The 15,479-nt window shown below is 47.3% G+C and overlaps 1 protein-coding gene across 2 annotated transcripts; it reads right to left on the reverse strand.

The window, feature by feature from the left end:
- Window positions 1-290: 290 nt before the first annotated feature.
- slc22a31 (solute carrier family 22 member 31) lies at window positions 291-14,972 on the reverse strand. 2 transcript variants are annotated; one of them, XM_035419842.1, is made up of 9 exons: window positions 14,306-14,972; window positions 11,114-11,217; window positions 10,722-10,876; window positions 8,443-8,611; window positions 8,097-8,242; window positions 7,222-7,330; window positions 6,358-6,572; window positions 4,653-4,764; window positions 291-3,656 (listed from the first exon to the last, which is right to left on the reverse strand). In XM_035419842.1, the coding sequence occupies exons 1-9, from the start codon at window positions 14,693-14,695 to the stop codon at window positions 3,203-3,205; spliced, it is 1,854 nt and encodes a 617-aa protein (XP_035275733.1). In that variant the 5' UTR covers window positions 14,696-14,972; the 3' UTR covers window positions 291-3,202. The 2 variants fall into 2 exon arrangements, with proteins under 2 accessions (XP_035275733.1, XP_035275734.1); XM_035419843.1 differs by having other exon boundaries at window positions 14,753-14,772.
- Window positions 14,973-15,479: the final 507 nt, after the last annotated feature.

Genomic DNA, 15,479 nt, shown 5'->3' on the forward strand with positions numbered 1-15,479 from the left:
GAGGCCACATGAGACAGAAAGCGTAAATACTATCCAAAAGCAAAGCATTTCTGTTATTCACAAAGTTTTGGATCTCGCTCACGTCAACGACAAGTAGCTCTGCGCGGCATATTTTGGAATGTAAAGCAAACACGTGATGCCTGATCTATCCATGCACATAAAAAATTAATATAGTGCAGTAAAGACCAAGAATTAAGAACAAAATATGCGATCATATTTTAGTTGAGATTTTAAGAGTTTTTATCCTGAAATTAACTGTGTTCTTATTATATAGACCACACGACAAGATGTTTTGGTATTGACCATTTGGAGGCCATGTTTATTGTGTAACAGCATTTACATTTGAATGCTCTGTGGTGCGACCATTTTGTAGGCAACCAATCATAAGCGAACGTTCAGACGGAACAGATCTGCCATGTCAGACCTGAAGTATGTGTGCTTATAAATAACATACTTCACTTCAAAGGGATAATTTGACAATTTTCCGAGTTTAGAAATTTGTAAAAAAAAAAAAAAAAAAAGCAGTTACGGATCATTATAAGAAATAGAGATGATCAAACACGCTCATTAACATGTTGATGCACTGTGAGAGTCGTATTGTCCAATGGCAAAAGCGAACACTGCTCGATAAGCAGTAACACAAAAACAAACAGCCGAACGTGACTAAGGATCCATGTGCTCAAATGGAGTCATTACCATGTTCACGAAGTTACGTGCATTTAGCAGCCTACAGAGCTAAATTCATCTGCACATCAATCATCGTCCAGCGGGAAGATGTGAATTTCCATAGAGCTCCAGATCAAATTAATGTCCTGATGTGAACCGAATGGTCTCAGATGAGTGCAATGTGGAGACGTCTATGGTTCGCAGAGGTTGTGATGGGAAGGCAGGAGTCTAAAGCTTGGCCGCTTGTTCCAGGATTCCCATTCCCATATAGCGAATTAAGCATACACAAATCAAAAATCTAGCACCGACAAGTACTTACAAGTGCAACGGCTGACATTTTCATAGCTGGGTGAAATGAATAGAGCTCTTTAACTGGGGGTCGGTGACAAGCAGTAGTGTGGAGCAGATGCTGTGGAGATCAACCAGTGTTTATAATCAACCAACCGAGGCCAGCGCCTGTTTGGAGCCTGTGGAACAGCAGAATATAAACACACTCCTCCAAGCTGCACTGCAAGACAGCAGAGACAACTTCCCTTCTAATTAATTCTCACATTATTTCGGAAACAGACCTACTTTGTTGGGAATTTGTTCATTTGTAAAATTTCAGGGAATTGTTGATGCATATGGAGCCAGTGGGGATTTGTGAAGAAAACAGCCCACCCTTTTGAGCTTTTTGAAATGATTTTTCATTGCAGTTTGTATCCAAGCACTTTAGATTGACAGTAAAAAAGCAGAGCAGAGCTGGACAGAACATGATTCGGTACAAATATTGGCCAGCAAGGCTGGACATGAAGCGAAATGAAATGTAACAGTTCAACGTCATAAACCGCATAAATTTTCTTAGCATTTCCAACCACATCAAGACAAAAGATGGAAAACAAGTTGGCATCTTTCCAGTAACAAATAGTTTTGTCGATTTTGTGTTTTTTTAAAACTGAAAATTGATAAAGAAATTCTGTTTCTCCAAACACAGAATAGGACAACAATAGCAATTCTTTTTGCCATGATTTCTGGCTCAGGATAGCTATCTCATTACCCACAATGCACAGGGGGCATGTCCAAGCAGCCCGGCTTCCTCAGAGGGCGTGGCTGCAGGGTGAAGCAGAGACCTATGCTAAAGACTTAGGCCCCACCTCAACGGCCACTGCGCACAATATCACTGCACTTCTACACTTAGAGCTCTTACTCCGATTCTAACCGCGAATGGGACTCATTTTGGCTCATGCAAAAAATGCATCAGACACACCCTCCAGCCAGGCACACCTGTTCCTCAGCAGCTAGTGCACATCTCAGTGTGGAGATGTGCTCTTGGAAGGGTGCTCCAATTGTTTAAACTCCTCATGTGACACGTTTGGTCCAGTCATAGGCAAGTTTATTTATATATATAAAGCAACTGCCCCTTATGCAAATTATGTGCCCCACAAGAGCCAACCATCTTTGAAAAGAAATGTAAGGCACCATCGAGGACATTCAATAGTTGTTTTTTTTAGTATAAAATACATTTCTTTTGAACTTAATTATTGAAAACATGACAATTACGATTCAGCTGACTCACCAAGACACATAGTGAGAAGAGAGAAAAGAAAAAAAAAAAAACTCACAGCACTCCCAAAATCTAGCACCGACACACATGCGAAACACAACTGCACAGTCATATCTATCCACCTGACCCGTATTCATATTTCTGCCCTGTGTTTTTAACAGGGCTGACCGCGTGCTCCTCTGGGTCTTAAAGAGCACACCCGTTCAGGCTGGGATTGAGGCAACGCCGTGCTCCGTAACCCCTTCTGAGTAAATAAACACGTACGAAAGGAAAATCAAGTATCTGTGAGTTTGCAGACAGGGCGCCATGGTCCCTCACCGACCCAGACTCCACAAAGAGCCAAACCTTTTACTCCAACGGCCGGCCCCCACCCTCTCAAAAAAAAAAAAAAGGAAAAGAAAAACAGAACATTGCATAACAGTTCCTCCTGAATCAGCAGTCCAGTTTTTTTTGCGTAGGGCACCGGTCCATTGGAGTGTGTCAGACAGCACACGTTACGCTGGGGGGTTGCATTGTCAGCAGGCGTCCGCAGTCACATGGCGGCTGTAACGGGAAGCACGAGTGCAAATGAAATAAGGACCGGCACGGACCAGATCCAAAATGGCCGTCAGTGGTCGCGGAGCGCTTGGCGTCGCGCGCGCGCCACGGCAACGCTGGGCCGCGCCTGCGGAGGGCGACGGCGAGTCTCTTCGCGGTACGGAGGAAAAGGGACGGACACGCGCGGTCTTCTGCCGACCCCCTCGTTGAGCGATTGGGGGTGGAGCTCAGTTTTGCCCCTTCCCACAAAAGAAATAAAAAATAAAACTGATCAGGGAATCAGTGAGTGACACACTAACAGGGACTGTTTCAGCCCCCCCCCCCCCCCAAAAAAAACCCCCATCATTCAGGTCCATTCAGGTCAGCATTTTGCGCCTGGCTTGCTCTCCAGGTGAGGGGAGAGGGGAGGGCGACCCGTCCAGGGGAAGAGGGGGTGCGATGGGAAGGGGCCAGGACCTAAGAAGAGTCCTCCTCGCGTAGCCCCTGGCTGCCTAGCAACCCGTGCGCGCTCCCGTTGCTGGCCAGCAGAGGGGGCTGTGGAGGCAGGCCGATCTTGTAGGGCACCGTGTCCTTGGCCAGCATCTTCTTGGTGGCGGCAACCAGGCGGGAGTAGCTGTCGGGGTTGTACTCGGAGGGCCGGGGGCGCGAGCGGAGCAGCGGGAGGTCATCGCGCTCGGCGCGGGACAGGAAGAGGGGCGGCCGCCGCTGGCCCTCGCCGTCCTTCAGCGAGTCCGGCAGCGGCTTGCGCTTGCTCTCGGGCAGGAGCATGACGCACAGGACGGAGAGCACGGCGAAGGAGGCGAACACCACGTGGTGTAGGAAGTAGCCCGCGTTGTTCTGGAGCTCCATCAGCGAGGAGGCCGCCATGCCCACGCAGCCCGCCGCCAGGATCAGCCCCAGAGACCCGCCGCTGCACAGCGTGAACGTGACCATGGAAATACAGAACACAGTCAGCATGCACAGGCAAACGCAGCATTATTACATACAGCTAAACACAGGATAGCATTATTACATACAGCTAAACACAGGACAGCATTATTACATGCAGCTAAACACAGGACAGCATTATTACATACAGCTAAACACAGGACAGCATTATTACACACAGCTAAACACAGGACAGAATTATTACACACAGCTAAACACAGGACAGCATTATTGCATAAAGCTAAACACAGGACAGCATTATTACATACAGCTAAACACAGGATAGCATTATTACATACAGCTAAACACAGGACAGCATTATTGCATAAAGCTAAACACAGGACAGCATTATTACACACAGCTAAACACAGTACAGCATTATTACATACAGCTAAACACAGGACAGAATTATTACTTTCAGCTAAACACAGGATAGCATTATTACATACAGCTAAACACAGGACAGAATTATTACACACAGCTAAACACAGGACAGAATTATTACTTTCAGCTAAACACAGGACAGAATTATTACTTTCAGCTAAACACAGGATAGCATTATTACATACAGCTAAACACAGGACAGAATTATTACACACAGCTAAACACAGGACAGAATTATTACTTTCAGCTAAACACAGGACAGAATTATTACTTTCAGCTAAACACAGGATAGCATTATTACATACAGCTAAACACAGGACAGCATTATTACATACAGCTAAACACAGGACAGAATTATTACACACACATAAATACAGAGAAGCATTACTACGTGCAGACACGCACAGCAGTGTGAATACACCTTAACACAGCAGCATCAGTGATCATGGACAGTGCCCATATGAGCACAATTACTATGTGTAGAAAAGCACGTGGATATACACAGAGAAGAATGGGCAGAGTTGTGGTGTCAGCATACGCACACAATGACTAGTGTCACTGTGTGTGTAGGGTGGGGGGGGACCCAAACACTTACCGCACCACCGTGGGCATGACCTCACTGGCAAAGAACACACTCAGCATGGCCAGGGCCTGGGAGGACAGCAGGCCAATCAGGGACAGCACAAGCACCAGCCCTCCCCGCAGATCTGAGAGAGAGAGGGAGAGGGGGATGAGGGAGACGGGGGGGGAGAGAGAGAGAGAGAGGGGGGGGGGGGTGGAAGAGAGGGAGAGAGAGAAAGAGGGGCGGAAGAGAGAGACGGGGAGAGAGAGAGCAGAGAGAGAGAAGGAGAGAGAAAGGGTGAGAGGTGGAGAGAGGAGAGAGAGAAAGACACACACACACATTTTAGGACGAGGGAACAGAGCACCATTTATCTGCTAATTACCTATGTGGTCTCTCCACGTCTAGCTGAATGCTGGCAACAAGACAGTCATTCCATGCTTGTTAGCGTTAAATGGATGTAGCCCTGAGTCCTCTGCCTGGGTCCCTGGGTTATACATGTAGGCCAGTGTGCTCTCACTTGTCTTGCACAGGAAGGAAAGCTACCCATACTAGTCTGGGGAAGCAACGAGAGAGGACTATAATTAACACTCAGCACTCCTCAACTGGGGGAGTAGATAAAAAAGGCGGAAAAGGGTTGGATTTAAAAATAAAAATTTTACTACTGTTCGCAAGGGGGGGGGGGGGGGGGGGGGGGGGGGGGGGGACAGGCAGAGCTCCTCTCCTGATGTGAATCAACCCAACGCCAGAGGGAAGTGTGGCATTGTGATAACCGTGAAGAAAAAACCGTGATTTCTGACACTTTTCATATTCATGTTTTCACACTACGGGTAAAATTAACGCGCACTGGCAGCCGACTACAAAACTCCGCTTCGTGAAAGCCAGGGCTGGTGAAGACTGAGACAGTCACACATCAGCACTCTCCCATTCACAAATATGAGTCACTGCAGGCTTCATCACGGTACTTTGGGGTCCCACTCTATCATTTAGAATTTAGGCCGATTCATAAATCCAGAGAGCGATGACAGGGCAAGGCAGTGTTTTTAAATAAGTGGAGATAGTACCTGGATAACATCTGTTATCATGCATCTGTTTATCATTGGGAAATGAAATACTTCAACATTACATTTCATTTTTCATGTCATTTAATTCTAAGCATGGGAAAACAAACCAGCAGGATGATGTCATTCGTGTATGTTGTTGATAACGCCTTGCTTCAAGTTTCATTCATTGGCAAGCTAAATTACTAGTTAGAGAGAAACTAGGAGCTGTAATGTTGAAGCTTTCTATGGTTTTAAGACCAGGATGATCTGGGGAATTACCCCACCAGCCTTTTAGAAAGCAATTTCCTATGGATCACTGCAATTCCAAATAGCACCATTCAGACACACCGCTCGAACCCTGCGTGTGCTCTTGTATATTTTAATCTTTCAAGCCAATTTTCGAAAGCGGTGAAATGGTGAACTTGGTGCAGGCAGAGGGCAGCTCTAGGATTTTACTGGCCCAGTCGGGAACTATAAAAAAAAAAAAAAACAATACCGCACAATTAAAATGCGTTAGTTATTTTTTTGTGTGGACCTGGGATGGTTGTGGCCCCCTGAACTACTGCATAGAGCGTTAATGCCCTGGAGCTGTCTCCGTGACAACACAAAAGAAAAAAAAAAAACACATTTGAAAAAGTGATGAAATGGCAGACCAAGTGCAGGTGTAAGGGGGAGAGGGGAGGGGGGTGGGCACTCACACTGAGTGAGGGCCAACAGCAGCAGGGAGGACAGGCCCGTGACGATGGCCGACAGCAGCAGGACGCCCCGGCGGCCCATGCGGTCCACGGACATGCAGAGCAGCACGCACGCCGCCGCGCCGGTCCCCACGCGCAGGAAGTAGCCGAAGTAGAAGCGCGCGGAGAAAGCGTGCAGGTTCCTGGTGAAGCAGTACTGGATCCCCGTGCCGATGAACCTGCAGGAGGAGGGGAGGGGAGGTTCAGCGCCACCAAGTGCAGCAACAAAATACACAAGAGCATGGTGCTAGTGCTAATATGGCTAATGTTAATACAGCTAATGCTACAGGCCATACAGCTACTGCTAATGCTACAGTGCATACAGCTACTGCTAGAGTGCATCCAGCTAGTGCTACTGCTACAGTGCAGGCAGCTACAGCTAATGCTACAGTGAATACAGCTAGTGCTAATGCTACAGCGCATACAGCTGGTGCTAATGCTACAGTGCATATAGCTATTGCTAATGCCACAGTGCATACAACTACTGCTACAGTGCATGCAGCTACTGCTAATAAAACAGTGAATACAGCTAATGATAATACTACTGTGCGTACAGCTACTGTTAATGCTACAGTGCATGCAGCTAGTGCTAATGCTACAGTGCGTGCAGCTACTGCTAATGCTACAGTGAATACAGCTAGTGCTAATGCTACAGAGCATGCAGCTACTGCTAATACAGCAACAGTTAATACTGCTTCAGCCAATACCACTATGCTAATACCACTGCAGCCAAAACCGCTACTGCTTATACCACTACTGCTAATATCGCTATAGCCAATACTGCTAACACTACAGTAGGTGCTGCCCCGCTGCCGCTGGCACGCTTACAGGGTGAACCCCAGGATGAGGCAGTTCCTCCAGATGACCCGCGTGTGGCGCAGTTCCAGCACGTGATGGTACCGGGGTGGGGAGTCCTCGGAATACGCCACGTCCATCTCTGAGGGAAGGAGGGAGCGAGGGAGTGTGTGAGAGAGAGAGAGAGAGAGAGATGGAGGCAGACATAGACGGAAGGGTAGTGTCTCACTCCCCAGTGCTCCACAAGTTAAGAAAAATAAATCCCCCGCATTACAAAAATAATTTTTTTTTTTTTTTTTTTAAAACCTTGAATTCTTAAAATACAGCCCAACCCAATTCCCATAATTAGCCCTGAACAAAGCACCCAATTCAGCAGAGCGACCTCACAGGGAGGCTGTATTTACTCTAATGTGATTTTAAGGAGAGGTCCCTGTCATTAGGATCAGATTAAAAGCACAGGACACCGGGCCACCTATGAGATGACTTATGTTTGGCATGCTCACTCATTAAAGCTCATTAAACTGGAGCTGTGCGGTGTAATCTAAGCTTGAGCTCGGCAGAAGAGCCTCTACCGTGTGCTCTCTTTCATAATGGTTCAGTATGGGAGACTGGAAAGAGTTTCCTAACCCTTCGCCTGTGTGGGTCTCCACACACGCGCACATGTGCACAAGCGCACACACACACACAAACACGCGCACGCACACAGGCGCACACACACATGCACAGAAACACAAACACAACCAGACAAGCACACACAAACACAAACACACACCCTGAACAGAAGCAAGCAAGCGCTCTCACACCGTGACACTGGGGTAGCCATGGCAACACAGTTAAAGCGACAGAGGTGCAGAAACCCTTTTCTGCACCCTTGTCATGGCAACGTACACAACGTCGCAGGACCTGACCTGACAGCACGGTCTCCGCAGGGTAGATCTCTTCGTTCAGACACACGCCGTTTCTGGTGGAGAAGCTCTGGACAGACTTCCTGGCCTGAAGGATCTGACCAGTCGCCAGGAGCCAGCGAGGGGACTCAGGAAACAGGGAGGAACAGCTGAAACACACACACAAACGCACACACATACGTGCGCACGCACGCACACATACACGCACAATCCTGCTTAGAAAAGCTCACACAAGTTACCACGATTGTATATTTAACCACCTACTACGTACACAACAAGCCTTCAGGAGATTCAACTGCCAAAAATAAAACAAACAACCTGGAAGTCACATGAGCAGCCACTGACTCACCACCAATAGGAGAGCAGGAAAAGCAGGGGGAGGGTGGCAACAGCTTGCAGCACGGGCCAATCACGGCACAGCAACGCCAATCCTGGCAACAACAGCTCGGCAGACACGGCGAAGAACCCACCAATCATGGCAATCATGAGGCGGTGAGAAGGGTCACATAGCTCAAGACCTTGGGTGGTAAGAGGGGAAGAGAGGAAGGGTTGCTACGGGTTACAGGAGCCTTGAAATTATGTACATGTCTTGTCCAAAAATGAGTTAACCTGTGTGCACTCATTGTGCACAGACATGTTCACCAGGGGCCCATTTCTTTCCTATTGTGAAACCCCAAAAGTGAACAGGAAGAGTCATTTCCTTCCTAGCGTTCCATTACGGCTGTTTTTTCCTTTCCCTGAGATCCTTCAGAGCCTCCCTACTCACTCTCCGGAGTCAGTCAGGCGCAGACCTTCCTTAACTGTCCATGCAGTGACCTCACAGGAATGCCTGTGTACGGCAGTGCTGATGTCACGGGCCTCCCTCTCCAGAGCGGTACCTAGCACCACCTGCTCTGAACACATCCCGCATGCCAAGGGCGCACTCTGTCAAAGCTATCTCTCTCAGGCATGCATGCAGACACATGTACTGTATACGTATACACACACACACACGCACACACACACGCACACAGTCATCATTAGAGTGGTCCGGTAAGATCGTTATTGATCCCCAGCCTGCTAATGTTGTGCATGCAGGTCCTTCACTTCCACACTGAGGGACATACTCAACGGGCCTCTACAAAAACAAGCTCGCTCGCTCACACACACACACACACACACACACACACACACACTCACTCACTAACTCTGCATGTTAAGGGAAAACTGTAAGCACTTCAAAACACAGGTCGGTGCGTCCTGAATCAAGGTGAGCAGCACTACACAAACATAACCTACTTAGCATTCACTTGAAACAGAACAAGGGCTTTCAACATGCATGCACGCACGCACCCACACACACACACACGCACACACACACACACACGCACGCACCCACACACACACACACACACACGCACGCACGCACCCACACACACACACACACACACCCGCACCAATCACAGGAAAGCTCCAAAGAAAAGAGAGAGACTCAATAATGAGGGGAAAAAAACAACAGCAGAGATGCCCTGAGGAAGGGGAAAGGCCTGCTTTTAACCTCCTACAGTCCCCACACGTGTGGTTAAAACATTCCTCTACTCATGCAGTCCCCACAAGAGTGGCTAAAACATTCCACCTGTGGTGGGGGTGGGGAAGGGGGGCTGAGATCAAGCGGGCGTTCCTCTCCCTTTTGGCCTGAACAGGCCGAGGACACTCGAATCAGCAGATTCCGAGCGCCTGGACACATGCTCCGTCAGACACAACTGCGTCTGCTGAAGTCACTGAGCCAGGAAGTCACAGTCAGGCAGGACAGGACTGTGTGAAGAGGCTGAGCAGCTGCAGGGCCCAGGAGCAACAGGGTGCTGATCACTGCTGCTCACCACACAACTCCCATCATGCATCTCAGCCTGAAACCACACCCCCCCTCACCAAGACTCTACCCCCCCCCCCCCCCCCCCCCCCCCCCCCCCCCCCCCCCCCCCCCGTCTACTCCCCTCCACTTGAAGGTCAGGTTTGGAGGTTGATGAGGCTCTTGTTTACTGTGTGCTAAAGATTTCCACAGATAGTTTTACACTCCACTCAAACCAGAATGAAAATATTTTTCACCTGAACCCAACCAGTCTGATGAAAACGCAAAAAAAGTTTTCAAAAAAAACAAACTTGAAGTATAAAAACCATTGCATATATCTGTTCTTAACCTTGTTAATAATGTTGTTAACAGTGAGCCTTATTATTCCAGAGCTCTACTACCATTTTTAATAAAACCTATGAGAAGACAAATCAATTATAAAATACATGCTGAGAGATGGTTCCCAAAAGCTTTGTCGCCCCCCCCCCCCCCCTTCCCCGATACAAAAATATTGGGTTAAAGAGTAGCTCAGTAAAACCAGACAAGCTAGTAAAACCAGTAAATAGATATGACCCCGGAGAAAAGAACGTTATGCATCTGTAGCCGTACAGTTAACTCCTGGTGTGATCAGATACAACAGTTTTTTTGTTGTTGTTTTTTTAAACACAAGCATAACAGTAGGACAGTTACATCCCAATTATCCGATATTGTAATGGTGAACTCAAGTCACGCAGTTGGAATCGGTTAAAATGGTGGTGATGCAGGAAGTGCGGTGGAAGGCGCCGGGAGGGCCTACTCACGGGCGATGTACGAGGACAGGAAGACGCCGGCGAGCACGGCCCCCTGGGAAAGGCGAAGCAGCAGGAACACGGTGGGGCTGTTGGACAGACAGACGGCCACGCCCAGCAGGCCAGAGAGAGCAACGGAGAGCAGGAACCCCTGCCTTCTGCCAAGCCTGCAGATACACACACACACACAGTCACATAGACAAGCACAAACACATGCGCACAGGCACACACACACACACACACACACACGCACAGGTGTACACACACCCACGCGCAAACACACACGCACAAGCGAACGCACACACACACACACACACACAGTTGGTCAGCACACACTGATCCTGCGTGTGTACAGGAGTAATCTGTAGAGCGGAGGAGGCGTGCAGACAGACAGACGGACTCACCAGTCACAGGCAGTGCCCAGCAGGACATAGCCCAGGATCCAGCCTGTCATGAAGCAGATGTGCTGAACAGGGATCTTCCAGTAGTTTCCACACACCAGGTCCCACTGCAGACAGGGAGAGAGAGGGAGAGAGAGAGCAGAGGGAGGAGAGAGAGAGGGGGGGAGTGTGAGAGGCAGGGAAAGAAGCGAGAGAGAGAGAGAGAAAGAGATGGAGAGGGAAAGAGAGAGAGAGGGAGAGGAGAGAAAGAAGAGGGGAAAGCAAGAGGGAAGGACAGAGAAAGGGATAGAGGATACAGGGAGGAACAAACCAAGATGGACCAAAGGGGAGAAACATAAGGATAAGAAAGAGAGACAGAGGTAGACAGAGATAAATCCCAAGAGAGGTAGAAGGAGAGATAGAGACACAGCAAGAGAAAGAGTGAGAAAAAGACAAAAAAAATTGATGGCAGGAGGAAAAATACAGAAAGAGGAAGAGAGGAAAGCAGTCACAGTTGAGTGAGATGGATGGGGAGTGACAGAGCCACACAAGGACCCGAAGGAGGAGGAGTTTTATCTTCATCAGTCGGACAGACGGACACATTATGCTAACGCCAGACGATATTCTTTTCACAGTTGGAAAAGCAGACTTGACTGAAAACAATTCATCGTTAAAAATGACCCTGACAAGCAAACCCAGGACTAACAATCAGTCACGTTTATGGAGTAAATGTTTTACAGAAAACGGCCCAAACCCTCCGGTGGAACTTGTGCTTTTTCACAATGCAGACACGGGTACGTATGAGAAGAGGGCAGTTTAGCCCAACATTAAGGCCACACTAACACACACACACATGCGCTGTATGCACACACACACGTGCGCGTGCACACACGCGCATGCACACACACACAAACACACACAAACACACACACGTACACACACACACACACACACACACACACAGTAGACAGCAGAGAAGCCCAAATTGGAAGGAATGCAGCAGTGGGTGGACAGACGTTCCCCCGCTCATTAACGCAGGGGGAACTCAGAGAGCTGGTGCCTTTCAGGTTCGACAGCAGCAGGCTCCAGGCTCTACTCCCTGCGTTGTGCCAGCTTTTGGGAGCGAGCCCCCAGAAGGGAATACTGTGCCCCCAATCACACAGGCGTGGCCAGGATCAGGGGGTAACCTCGCCCGGAAAAGCAAGGGGGGAGGGACACTTCCTAAGGCCAGGAAAAGCACAGGAACGCAACAGCTCCTCCATCGTCCTTCACTCTTGACTTTCATAACGCTCAAGGCAGACAACATGTCAGAATAAAGCAACCAACTGTAAACTTTTGCTCAAAGTAAGGGTTAAGCGTGTCCTGTGTAATTTCTTTCAAACTCACACAAATTCACCTTCAAACAATCATGCAGTGCGCATATCCAACCGGAAATTTAAATCAAGCTGAATTACAAGCCAAGCCCAAACTGTGTCACCAATGTATACTCCGATATGAATGTATTAATAAACACAACGGATAAGCAGGTACATTCATTTGATATTAGAATGTTCTATGACTCCTGAGTTTACATTGATCGCACGTTCCCCTCTCCAAGAATGGCGTAAAACCCGAGTTATTTCTGTGTAACCAAGGACTCGCTGAAAAGACATAAACTGACCACTACACTGACATTTAATATAAAACATCAGGCATGTGTGCTCTTATCCTCTCCTTGCTCTGGCTCTCCTCTTTAAGATAAACGTTGTTTTCTTGGACTATTTGTTTGTCGTTTGATTAACCTGGACCTGAAAACTGACCCAAGTAATCAATTTACAAATTTGAAGTTATTCTATATTCTATCATATCCAAATTCATTGTAGTACATTCAACCAAAAACTTTAACTTAATTACATTTTATCGCAGATCCACATACATTTAAAGTTTAAAAGGGCTACATATACAAATGATGTATATACAGCGCATGACGTGTGCCATGGTGTAAATCAATGTTTTCTTGGATCAGTTTATCGCTGACGGTCTTTAGATAAACAAAGGGCTTCCCCTGGAAATATACCAAATATCTTTGCTTCGGTGGAGTCAAAACCTCCCAGGTATTCACAACAGATCCCAGCAATGGAACACTTCGTACCACAACCGGAAACTCAAGAGTATACAGATTTTTAGCTCGACAACGGTCTTCTTCCTTGACCCGGTGGTCCAGTAACGTCAGTTAGCCTACACACTCATTCCTGAACCAGGCCTATGAAGGCATCGTTTCAAGAGAAACATCTGTTTTTTTCATCTTGACCGAGGTAATTACAGCCTTTGTTTGAAAAGCCAGCGACTGCTGTCTGTGGTTAAGCGCTGTTTGAACAGCACTACGCCCCTCGGAACATACGAATGAAGCCAATGGGAGACTCTATAGCGGAGCAAAACAAATTCAGACGGAATATGTCCCTTCGCAGGGTCAAATGAGTCTGTCAGTTATTCTCATATAGAGCGTTTTCCATACGGGCATAGTGTTCTAGCTAAGTGCCATCACTTGCTGATTCAGGAGATATTTGGAATGCTGTTTTCTATCCACAACACGAGAATGTTACAGGGCAGCAATGAAAGTCTACTGTGTAGACAGGCAACGGTTTGTGGTTATCGTCCCCGCCTTACCAGTTCAGAAACTTAAATTCAGATAACAAACCACAATATGTAAATGTATCCTGTATCTATCTAGCTCACAAACTTCTGACAATACGACTGTTATACGTTGCTTAGGCTATCCTTTGCCGCAGAAGATTTTTAAGGACGACATATGTTGAGCAAGGTCCGTGCACTTCGCTCATGTGAACACGATCAATACACTCAAAAGTTCCGAAATTCTACAGATACTGTTATCACAATGTGCTTACTAAGCAAAGTCGTCAGGTCAGTTACATTGATAAACATTAAGCCTAATTTCTTAAACGAGCACACATAAGAATACATAAGAATATCGAAGCCCTGTTGTTAATGGTTCCATGAAATAATGACGAGCACTTAGCACTCTTTTAGGGTGACAAAGCTTCTGAGCCTGCTTCCTAGCTGAGGTGAGTCACCGTAGCAATATATACCTATTGCCTATCACCGATCCGTAGCCTCTGTGCTGCACTCAAATTAGATACAAAATAACGACATCACACAAATATTGCAATACTGTCCTCGACTCGTTTACATGAAAAATGCAAAGCAGACCACGCTAACCTCGGTTACATAGTTGCTCTGAAGACCCACTTCGTGCGTGTATTCCCATCCTCTTGTACAGTGCACAACTTCTTTGGGAAGCGTTTCTGTAAAATTGGTGAAGTTGGCGGGGTACTCGTACAATTCGCAGTGGCTCAAGCCAGACCCCTTCACCCAGGGAATAGTGAAATTGAGGTACTCCTGTGTGGAGAGATTGCTTAGCAGAAAGCCGGAGGGCAGCAGGGAAGGGTCCGGTTTGCAGTGGTACGACTCCGGAATCAACGTGAAAAAGATATCGCAGAAAAGGTTCAACGCTACAGCAAAGTTTGGAATCCAGCTGAAAAACGCTACAATGCGGTTGTATCGCCCAAAACCACCGATTCGGGGGTAAATCCTGGTTTCAAAGTCCATCGTCTGTGGCCGTACCGCTGGAGCAGCTGTCGAGACGAGAGCTCGAAGTAAACTTACACTTGGAAAGCTAGAACGCCAGAGGAAAGCCGGTATGCAAATGATCGCGAATGGTGGGGTGTATTCCAACTAGTCGTGATAAATCCCTTCCTTTTTTTCACACGTTCTCCACTCTGAGTTCGCAAACTTCTCACAGTCCAATTCACAAATGCCGCTTTTATAACTCACGCTTCATGATTCACAGAAAATCATTCACGTCATGTGTGTCAGCCTTCTATATAAAGTGTATTACACACAGGCGACATGTTCAAAATGCTGCATACGTTAAAAAGGTTAAGGATTTGTTGGGCTCAACATGCACAGGTGTCCCGCCTTATCAAACGTAAGAGCTGTAAACTTAGCCGCCTTACTATTTACCTTCCAACTCACCTAATCGCAGCCTAATATTATCCGGTTCCGATAAACGCACTTATATGTTCACAAGTATATGTACGTAATATCTCCTCCTAATTTACTTTCCGTTCCGCGGGGCACTTCGTTTTATTTGGTGTTAAATAACATGCCAGCAGTCTGCTCGAACCAAAATATTTCTCAAGCACATTATTATAATTGACACTTTTCATCGTATGGTGATCATGGGGTAATTCAGTATACAGCGGCCTTTCACGAGGTCTGAGGTAAACTATCATGTGTCGACCGTCTCTGTGCCATGGTGCAGACATGAGAGCGGATTGAGCACCAGTCAAAATCGCATTTCTTCCCAGTCAATGAATTTCACTTTACCTGG

This window comes from Anguilla anguilla, chromosome 5, assembly GCF_013347855.1.
Source record: "Anguilla anguilla isolate fAngAng1 chromosome 5, fAngAng1.pri, whole genome shotgun sequence".
NCBI lineage: Eukaryota > Metazoa > Chordata > Actinopteri > Anguilliformes > Anguillidae > Anguilla > Anguilla anguilla.